Source organism: Berghia stephanieae, chromosome 6, assembly GCF_034508935.2.
Source record: "Berghia stephanieae isolate SIO BIC M18660-M18661 chromosome 6, UCSD_Bste_1.3, whole genome shotgun sequence".
Classification (NCBI taxonomy): Eukaryota; Metazoa; Mollusca; class Gastropoda; order Nudibranchia; family Aeolidiidae; genus Berghia; species Berghia stephanieae.
In genome coordinates this window covers 55,492,214-55,503,848 of record NC_088365.1, presented here as the reverse complement: position 1 = coordinate 55,503,848, position 11,635 = coordinate 55,492,214, and the positions used below count along the sequence as shown (strand labels likewise).

Genomic DNA, 11,635 nt, shown 5'->3' with positions numbered 1-11,635 from the left:
TGCTATCGTAGTTCGTCGCCATTATTGTATAAATGTAATGATTTTGATACTTTTGAATTGAGTCTCAGAGACACAACTTGCTCACTTTCATAGTCCACTTTCTTTATTTTATTTCTCTTTTACCTTTCAGAATATTACATATAAAAATAGCTTACAATGCTTAAAATCACCAAGTACATCTATGAATTTTTAAATATTCTACACAGCATTTGTGAAAGAGGGAACGTGGGGAGGGCTAGTTGGCAAGGATGATGGAGTCACGTTCATTTTACCCTATCATTACTTTATAATTAAGTTGCCATTGAATGTGATTCCATACTTATAAGTGGCCCTATATGCGACTAAAATTCAAACTTATTTGATTATGTATTTACGAATGGGAGGAAAGAAAAATCTTAACATTGTAACTCATTTACCAGTTTTTTTAAAATAAGTATACTCTGTAACTCATTTACCAGTTTAAAAAAAATAAGCATACTCCAATTTCTTTTGGTCTATTCTATATCATTTTTACTGTTGTAATTTCTTCGTAACTAGTTTTTTTTCTGATATTATTAGATCTGAACATCATTCCAATTTATTTAAATATATTTTTTTTTCTATGCAATGATATTAATCTAATTCCATTTATACTACATTTATTTTTTAGTTAACATTATTAATGATTCCATGTTGTATGTAATTGAAATGTCACAGTCATTTGGGTTTTTTTGGGGCTTTTTTATTTTACAAAGCGAAAAAAGGCAATTTGTACCAAATTAAATCATCAGATTTTTTTTTTGTTTGTTTGGGGTTTTTTTTTGCGTTTTTATGTTACCTTTATTTCTATGCCTTGTATTTTTCCTTTATTTTTCTTCCATTTAAATTACTTTTTTGTTGATTTTTTTTTTTATTTGCCATTAGAACACTCATGTAATCATTCATTTTAAAGAGAGAATACAACAAAAATCAGTCATTATGCATCGCTTTTCTCGAGTATTCAGAATAAGAATAAATCTACAAATGGAATAAAATGAATCGAAATCTCAATGAAGGCACTCTGCACTGAATCTATAAGGAAAATCTCAAAAATCTATTTTGAAAAAAAATCAAAATCCATTTTTATTTCAAAATTAAAGATCTCAAAAATTGAATTCTTCAATTCTTAAATGTATCTATTTTTTTACACCCAATTGTGTAATTTACTTAATGCGTTTAAATTTGTAATTTGTTTGTTGTGCATTTTTTCCCTTTATTGGTGTTTCCCCCCCCCCCCCCCCCCCCCCCCCGAAGATAAGATTTTTTCATTACAATAGCTCATTTGAGGCTGGTCAGGAGAGAAACCGAAATTGCCATATCAAAAATGTTCTGTCATTCAATTTTGCAAAGAAAGTTCGATAATTGTTTTCTCTTTTGAATCTGTTTTAACACAGCACCATTAGAAAGAAAAAATGGCTGTTTCTTGCCAATTGAAAATTCAATTTCATTTTCATATAATTTTTATTAAAGTTTATTTAAACTGAGTTGTCTTTTTTTATCCAAATCATAAAGCATTGAAAAAAGAAAATAGTTAAGTGTTCAGCTGTTAAAGTTTGATTTCCAAAGACAGAGATCTGGTTGTACTAGTGATAATCTTTACTTGTGTTTAACTTTTTTGCAAAATGTGTCCAGGATTTTCCAGTTTTATATCTTATTGTTTGCTTTAATAATGTTCATAGAAAGTTGATATTTATGGAAGAAAACATAAATTAGAAAAGAAATTGCCTTTTAAAATAATACCTCTCTTTCTATTTATTATTTTTACTTATTACTTTATATTTTTACCTTTGGCTGTTCATCCATTTTGTTTAGTCACACCAATAACTTCATTGCTGTCTCTAGTATTTTTATTTTTTTTACAAATCTTACCATTTAGTTTTTCAAACATTTCCTTCTAAATGTTATGAAGATTCACATTTGTCTATGCCATATTGTAGTCGATTCAAATTCTCTGCAGTTCAATAATTTCTTATAGAAAGATGATTCACACATCTTGTAATATACTTTCATATTTTGTTCTCATCTGAATTTCCATCATTTTATTTTTCTCTACTCAAATCCATTTTCCTTTCTTTATTATTTACATATCTCAAGTTTCAAATCCACATTAAATCTCTACACCATTCTTTACATTAAAATGAATTATTTTTCCAATATGTAAAATTTCACTCCATGTATAAAAAAGTCCATTTGTTTTTCTCTTCAAATTGTTATGACTTGTTATTTATTTTCCATTCTGAATTGAAATTGTTGAAATTCGAGTGCCACTTATTTTTGATATGAAATCTTTTTGAGATGCCAATAAAGCTGTTATAGTCGGAGAGTGATCCTGGCTGTTGTCTTGAGTTCATCTGAGTTCAAACTCTCACTAAAGAATAATAGTCAAATGGCTATTCACCTTAACGTCGCCATCTTCTCATCTCTCATTCATCTTTAATGTATTCATTCATCGTATTTTGTTTACTAAGGGGAAACCTGAAACGTCCACATCGTCTGTCTTCATTAATAAAATTGAAGCTTCTATTCCATTTGACTATTATTTATCGTGGTGAGGTTCTTGACCTCCCATCGTTGGCAGGGAGGCACTTATTGTGTCTCCTATCCCCATGTATCTATTTTCCAACATGCTTTCTGTCTTTGTCTTAGAATGAGATTACTTGATTTTGTCCTGGCCCTGACCGGATACCTTGGCTGGGAGGGAAACAGTCAAGTTAAAGTTTGGGAGATGATATTTCTTGTCTTGTCTTGTCTTGTCTTGTCTCTCTGTTACGCACTGTATTGTTTTTGTTTTACATATTTTTATTTTATTTGTTTTACAAATGATTTGTAAACATTTGTTTGTTCCTCTAAGTGGGGACCTGTGCTTGTGTCAGTTGGAGACATTAAGGTGATCTCAAACTGAGTTCACTGAAGTGTGCTCTTGGAATCTACATCTGTTCCCCATTTGAAATAATTCCCCTTTGTCTTACTTTTTCTTGGGTGCTTTGATTGTAATTCCAGAACTTTTGACTATGCCATTTTCTTCCTTTTTACTGGCGCTGGAAGACCTCAATGTGTTGCAAGCGCCTTAAAAACAAAAACAATTATTTATTTCTTCGAGTTTTAAGCAACAATATTTGCAAACTCTAACAAGGGAATCTACAGACCTGCCACTCATACAGATTTGATCGGTATCATATTTTTAAAATCCCGAATTCTTCCTTCAGATTCATATTCTCACCAAACTTTAAGAGGAAAATATTTGAAAACGGTGTGACCAGATTGAATTACTTGTTTAAAGCTTTTTATTAGGTGGGGTCCATTGACCTCTCATGGTTGGTAGGAGGTCACCTGCTGTGTCTTCTATCCCTTTATATCTGTTTTCTGAGACGCTTTCTGTCTTTGCCTTAGAATGGGATTACGTGTTTTTGTTCTTTCCCTTGTCGAAGTCCTTGGCTGGGAGGGAAACAGTCAAATGTATAGTTGTTTTAGGAGATGATATTCTTTTCATTGTCAATCACCTCTCTGTTATGTATTGTTATATTTATTGTTTTGAATATATAATGTCACCATTTGAGTGTGTTCCTCTTAGTGGAACCCCGTACTTGTGGCTGGATGAGACTTTAGGGTTACTTCAAACTATGCTCTTGGAATCTACATCTGTTCCCTATTTGGATCATTACCCTTTGTCTTACTTTTTTTGTGTCCTTTAATTAGTAAATCTAGAATTTTTTACTATTCCACTTTCTTCCTTTTTACTGGCGTTGAATGACCTAAATGTGTCGCAAGCGCGTAAAACCTTAAAAACAAAACACAAATAAAGCATTTTGAAGTAACAATTCATAGAAATAGGGGTACAAATCATGCACTTTGTTTTGATACAGATACCCCCCCCCCCAATATTATATCGATTTTCTGTTTGCAACTTTTAGCAGGTTTGTAGCTGGAAGTAACTTCTCTTTGAGTCTTAGCATTAGGAATCCTCTGTCTCCCTTCTCTCGTCCATGTAAGACTTTGTATGGCACGGGGTCAACTACTGGGTTACACATCTGCTAGAATTGCCCTGTACTTGTTACTTTTCCCTTTGGCTTCCTTTTGTCAGGCCCAAGAGCTTTTGCTGGGTAATGAACTATAAATCTATGTAACATGTCTTTTCTTTTTTTTTTTCTTTTCTTTTCCTTTTTTTTTTTTTTTTGTTGTTTGTTGTGTAACATCTTTCTTTTCTTAGGAATGTTTTTAAACTGTCGTAAGCGCCATCAAATTTCTATAACTCTATCAAAACAACTTGTTAGAGAATGACTGAAGCCACAAAACTTGTGAAAGTACATGTAATGTGTAAAACTAAAATCTCTACCTTTAAATTATCTCATAACACCTAAATTAGAATTCTGAGAAGCTGAACTCTCCAAATATTTTAAAAATATCATGTGGTTCAACAAGGGCTTTTGACATTCTATGCTAAGTCAGTGTGGACAACCCTTGTTCTCTCATCTATCTCTTTATCACATTGTTTTCACATAATATTGCTTTATGTGCTTGTCATGTTACGTCATCAATGACCAGTATTCTCATTTGTGACGGAAATGGTCAAATTTGTCAAATTGTTTTTAGGGGTTTATAGTCTTAGTTTATGATGTAATATTAAATGTAATGTATACATGGTCAAATGTTTATACGATACTTTGAGGTTTTACAAGCACGATATATATTTCTCTCGAACTGGTTGGGGTCTGTTGTCCTCCCATAATGGGTAGTGAGGCACTCGTTGTTTCTTCTATCCCCCTATATCCGTTTCCCAACTTGCTTTCTGTCTTTGTCTTGGAAAGGGGTTACTTGGTTTTGCTCGGGAGTCCTTGGCTGCGAGGGAAACAGTCAAATACAAAGTTGTTTTTGGAGGTGATGTTTTTTTTTTTCCTTCTAAATCATATCTCTGTTATTTATTTTTTTAGTTTTTAAAATATATATATTGGTTTGTAAGCATTTTAGTGTATTCCTCTAAATGGGATCCTGTGTTTATGTCTGGATGAGACTTTTTGATGATCTCAATGTACGCTGATCTGTTCCCTGTGGAGAGTATGCCGATGACGTCACGCATACATCATCCTCGGTTGCTTCCCTTGAAGTGAGACCATTTCCCTTTATCTTGCGTTTTCTCGTGTGCTTTCAAGTTTAAATCTATGATTTTTTTACTATTCCATTATCTTCCTTTTTATTTGCGCTGAAAATGACCTGAATGTGTCGCAAGCGCAGTAAAAAAAAAACAACCAAAAACAAAAACATATCTCTCCCAAATCTTGGATTGTTCGTGTAGATTTGTGGTCTCGTGGTAATAAACTCGCCATCAGACCAATGGGTCCCTGGTTCAAGTCTGCTGTTGGCAGCACACACTTGTATCCTTGAAAAAAAAGGCTCTTTACTCACATTCTCTCACTGTACTTAGAATTAATAAATGAGTACTTGGTCGGCGACAGCAAATATCTATCCAAAAAAAAAAAAAAAAATTGTGGGTAATGTAAATGGTGCTGCTCGAAGCTCGAAGAAATAAATAACAATATGAAATTGAATGTAAGCTTAATTTAATATACGAAAACAGATAAAATGGACGTTTCGGGTTTTCCCCTTTATCAACAAAACAGGATGAATGATACACTACAGACGAATGAGATAATGTGGTTGTAGCGTTGTTAAGATGAATCAACAAAAACTTTTATCAGAACTTCCACATTATCTCATTCGTCTGTTGTGTTTCATTCATCCTGTTTTGTTGATAAAAGGGAAAGCCGAAACGTCCACTTTATCGGTTTTCGTATATTAAATTGAAACTTACATTCAATTTCACATTGTTAATTTTTTAAAGAAATGTAATAGCGCCTAACACGAGTCGTGTCTCATCCTATGTCCATTTAGTAGATATTGCGCCTTATGATAGCTCCGAGTTTTTTTTTTTTTTTTGGGGGGTCCTATTTTCCGAATATGGAGGTTTGACTATATGACTTGTAGGCATGTAACCATTCACTCTGGTTTTAGATTGAACCAACGTGCACATATTTGCAGGACTGATAAGCGAATGCAATAATGGGCTTGATTTAACATTGTTGTGATGGACAATATTTTGCGTTGGTTTAAGATAATTTCCATTACAACAATGAGACCATAACAATTTGGATTATCAGACCTAAAAAAAAATTTTATGAGCTTTTATATAGCGCACTATAATGTGCTCAAAGCGCTTTACAGGGGGTCCTTGGTCAACAGAAACATTTAACATGTAGGACGAGACATAACGCCTGTCAGGCGATATTACAATTTTTCGGACAAAGACAACGCTGTTAATGGCCAGGTACTCATTTTACACCTGAGTACGGTGAGAGAATTTGAGTAAAGAGCCTTTTCTAAGGACTCAACTATGCGCCGAGCGCGAGGCTCGAACCCAGGATCTTCCGATACGAAAGCGAGTGTCATACCACTAGACCACATAGCCGCACAAAGACCTACAAATAAGTCGGTACACGTCGGGTTGAACTGATAGGTATCTTGTAAGAATGAACGAATTTAAAACTAGAATATTTACATTTCTTCATAACATAGAATTTATTTTATGTCATAAAACAAGTATCACCTACAATAATAATAATAATATCATTATATTGTCACATGTAAATGCAAAATTGGTATCTGAGTTGTACGAGCGGAGGATAATCAACTACGTAGCAACATCATAACATAACATAGCATACCACAACATAACATAACATAAAATGAACACTCCTTATTGACAGTGTGTGTTGAACAAAACTTCTAATTTTGTGACTCTTGTTAGACCTAATCAAGAATATTAATTATTTGGATTATCTCCCATGGCTGACTCTCGGCCATTTATTTCCGATTTGTATATTTTGTTGTTTGTTGTTGTTTTTTTTTTGTTTTTTAAATTATTTTTTTTTGGGGGGGGGGGGGGTGTTTTGTTTTTGTTTTTGTTTTTGTTTTTTAAAATTTATTGTTGTTTTGTTTGTTTTTTTTTGGGGGGGTTGTTTTGTTTTTGTTTTTTATTTTCTAATCTATTTTTGTTTTGTTTTGTCTTCTGTTTTATATTTTTTCAGCCTATAAAGATTTTAGTCTGAAATTTGTCAAAAAATGATACGGTTAATGTTTTTGTCTTTTTTTCTTGTTTGTTTGTTTGTTTTTGTTTGTTTGGGGTTTTTTTGTTCTGTTTTTAATTTTTTTTTTGGTTGATCCCCAAGCTATCGAATTTACTTTTATTTTGACTGAGAGTTCAAGCTTTCGCGCTTTATACTCTACATGATAGCCCGTTGAACATGGGGGGGGGGGGGGGGGCACCAAACCAAAATTGCGGAATGGATTTCTTATATACTCCTTCGGCGGTCAGTGATGACAAATATACCTATAATCGTTTTTATACGTGAATGTTGAGTTTGAAAATATATTTTTATTAACAGTCGACTCATTGATATTGATTTAACTTTCAGACAAGTAAATAATGCAACGATCAACAAATCTTAACAATAAATTGAGGTAAATTAATTAAACTAATAGGCGGCTTTTGTTGTGAGCTTTTTGAAAGGATGGTTATATAGGCGATCAAAGAGAAAGAAAATGGACGAGGGGAGGATGAGGAGGAAGTAGATAGAAGGAGGAGAAAAATGAAGAAGGAAAAAAGAACAAAAAGAAAACAAGGGCAAATTGGAATAATAGATACAGATAAGAAAGGCTGGGCATAATTTGACATTTTCTTCCCTTAATCGTCTCCTACTTATAACCTACAGTTCCAAAATGGACTGGAATTCTTTTTCTTTTTTCTTAATTTAACATGTCTCTTTCTATAAGCAATTTTTGTTTTGCTTAAGAATTTTCTCTATATCTATTTTCTTGAAGCAGGAAAGGCACCGAGGAGTCATGAACTGTGGCTGGTATATGTGGACCAGCCCCTTCTAAAAAATAAGGAAAGGATCGAAAGACATGTCCGGGGGGTGGGGGGTTCCTTCTGCTGTATTACACCGGAGTGTTTCTCTCTCTCTCTCTCTCTCTCTCTCTCTCTCTCTCTCTCTCTCTCTCTCTCTCTCTCTCTCTCTCTCATTCTCTCTCTCTCTCTCTCTCTCTCTCTCTTTCTGTGTGTGTGTGTGTGTGTGTATATATATATATATATATATATATATATATATATATGTGTGTGTGTGTGTGTGTGTGTGTGTGTGTTACATAATTGTGACCTGTGACCTAAAGCGTCAAACAGGGGTCCTGATAGCTCAGTTGATAAGATAAGAGACCAACTGAGAGGAAAGGTCAAAATGAGAGCAAAACGGACCTGAAATGAAAATGAATGCACTCAGTTTAAAGCCTAAAGGGGCGCATAAGCTTAATCCATTAATTTTTAGACAATTTAATATAATTCTATTTTCTGTTAAGTTGTGCAAAGACTGTTTTCTTTTCACAAGACAAATATCATTTGCTGGTTAAGGATGAATAATTATAATAATTCATCTCATTCAGTTTCACATGTTATTTACTTATATATTTTTATATATATATATATATATATATATATATACATATATATATATATATATATATATATATATATATATATATATATATATATATATATATATATATATATATGCCAACCTATCGTTTTACAGTTTGTGATAAAATATCATCGTTACAACTGCATTATTATATACAGTATCGTTTTGGTAATGACGTTCCCTGAGACTTGATTCGATATTTTTATGTTATCGATTCACGAAAAACAAAAGGATATTATCAACAACATGATATTATGGTCTGTACACTTATATATGTTTGAGAAATGACAACAATAACATCAATAAATTAATAGATAAATAAATCGACAATTTACTCAATTACATTTATATCATGATGTAATAACAGTGATGATGGAGGTAATGATGATGATGATGATGATGATGATGATGATGATGATGATGATGATGATGATGATGATGATGATGATGATAATGATGGCGGCAGTGGTGGTGGTGGTGGTGTTGGTGGTAGTGTTGGTGATGCTTATTTTGGTGAAATCGCTTTACAAAATTATAGTTATTGCTGCTTTTACTATTACCATTAATTTGACACTGGTCATCATTTTAGACATGACACTATTACGTAGATACATTATTTTAACAATAGGATTCAATAATCTGATGTCACTTCCGCCCAGCAACGAGCAGCTTGATTCTAAACACAGAAAATCGGTATTTTTTATTCTTCATGCCGGCTAGAACTTTTTCACATGCCATGTGATCAGACTGTATAACAGTCAAAATATGATTAGATTTATAATGTTTTTCTCCTCTGGATACACTTTTATGCTCGTCGGAGAAGTATTTCATAAGAGCATCCGCCATTGTTCCGATAGTTTAGAACCAGTTACTAAGTTGCAATGCGTTATTACGAGGGAAGTGACGTCACGACTGTTGAAGCCTTTTACAGACACAAACAGTTTACGATAAATGTCATCTCAGTGATAGTGGTCCGTAAAGTGTCCGAAATGAAAGAAACACAAAAATGAAGCTATTACTGGCGTCGATCACATACAAAATTGGTATAGAAACAGAAACGTAAATAACAGACTTGGTCCGTTTAAGCTTTGCGTGGATTAACCCAAAAAAAAAGTGAATCCCTGTCCCTCCATTAATAATTGGAAGCTGGATGTAAATAAAACCTGACAGAAATCAAATTACTCTGCAATAGGCAAACGTTCCATTTCTAGGGCAGTATTATTATGAAAAATTTGAAGAAACGGCGCCAATTGTCGTAATCAAGTTACTGTAAGCGCCTGTTGGGGTGGGGGGGGGAGTGCAAGGAGGTTTAAAAACTCATTATGTCTGCTATTTGTTTTAACAATGGCATTGCCATAATTAAGCCTAGACTTTTTTTTTTTTTTTGAATAGCAGATAATGAATTAATATGACGCAGGCGATGATCCTGAGGGTAACAAAGTCAATGGTGACAGATAATGAAAATTGAAGAGTGGTTTTCCAAAACTCCCCAACTCCGTTTTATCCATTTTGAGATATTGAGGATTATTTCCCCTCTAAAATTATCTAATTCAATCTATTATTTTATCGAATTTAAACTTCAAATTCACACAAATCTAGGGAAAACCTTATGTCAATTGGTGCTTAGAATAAAGCTTACATTTCAAAAAGTAGAAAAATAGACGTAACGAGTTTTGGAAAACCAGCCTTCAAATAAAAATTGACGATGGCAATGTTGACCAAACAGTGAAGATACGATAACTCTCCGTGTGGATGGATTGGCCACAAATGAAATAGATATAAAATGACTTTGCTAGCCATTGAAAAAATAGTCCACAATTGTTAATCCTTATAAACCTGATCTTTCATATGCTCAACTTGGGCCGTAAGAGTGCGCACTGCAATTTTCAAAGCATCATTTTCACGTTTTAGATTCTCCTGTTCTGGCCCACCTATGCTTGAATTGTTTGCTGTGTGTGCTGTCTCGGTGTGTAGACTCTGGCCGTGGTTAGAAGAGGACCCTGGTTGTTGGACCGGAATCCCTACCGTTCGTGTTGATAAGAAGTGGTCCTGACTGCGTGGCACTTGGCCCATACCAGAAGTCATGACTGCGACGTCATCGATGTCAATAGATCCAGGGACTGTATTAGGTATGGAGTGCACCATACTATCGCTAAGATCAGAGTTTTTAGATACCATAACATTTCTCATTCCGATACGCCTATCGTCCTGCCTCTTGTTGTTACGGCTTGTTGAGAGATCGGCGGGTGCAATTCCGTTCTGCGTGACGTCCTCTTCCGCTCCATATAACATGGCATTGTGCTGGCTTGGTGCGTACTGCATGAAATAGTCATACGGAGGACGCCCGTAAACACCAATACTGTTGTTGACGTACCTTCCATACGGACTGGTCGATTTTTCCTGGAAAGCATTAGAGATGGGAGGTAATTTGGCCTGGGATCCCACGGGTGGGGAAAAACTGACGCTGTTGTTGCTGCTGCCGTTGTGGTCTCCTCCGTTGTTGTTACCGTAGCCACGCATATCGTTGGACCCACTTCCTGCAGGACCCCAACAAGGAGAAGGATTGAAAGGGCCGTATGCTGAAGGACCGTACCCATTTTCGGCACCGCGCCTCCCTCCTCCAGTTCCACAGTTACCTCCACCTCCCAACTCTTCGTCTTTTAGTTTTGGACTGGGATTTGTCCCATCCGAGCTGCCTTTTCCATCTCGATCGTCATCATCTCCAACTTGATGTAAGCACACTGGGTAAACTCCTGACGACGTTGACGAGACTCCATCAGGACTTCCTGTTTTTTCGTTCTGGGCCAAATTGTTACGTTCCTCTTGAGCGTCTTTGACCTCTTGCATACACTGTGCCCTCTCCTCTGGTGTGAGAAAACTCTGATCAGGTGGGATTCCGAAGCGACTTTTTATAAGCGCCACTTCTTTTCTGAGCAGCGCATTCTGTTCTTCCAGGGAGCATACCTGAAAATGTAAATATTAAAATCACGTAAGTAAATGATATTTTAAAAATGCCAAAACTTTGCTAACAAACCATTGGGCTGTCTGAAACCAGAAAGGATTCATTAAAACTTGGTATGGAATTACAAAATCAA

At 34.7% G+C, this 11,635-nt stretch overlaps 1 protein-coding gene across 4 annotated transcripts in view; it reads right to left on the bottom strand.

Annotated features, from left to right (window-relative positions):
* Positions 1–8,640: 8,640 nt before the first annotated feature.
* Positions 8,641–11,635, bottom strand: part of LOC144975299 (uncharacterized) — a 65,650-nt gene continuing 62,655 nt past the window's right edge. For all 4 annotated transcript variants that reach the window (XM_078919252.1, XM_078919254.1, XM_078919255.1 and 1 more), the window contains exon 3: positions 8,641–11,504. In XM_078919252.1, coding sequence (XP_078775378.1) covers positions 10,362–11,504 — 1,143 coding nt within the window. In that variant the 3' untranslated portion in view covers positions 8,641–10,361. The remainder of the gene's footprint in view (positions 11,505–11,635) is intronic.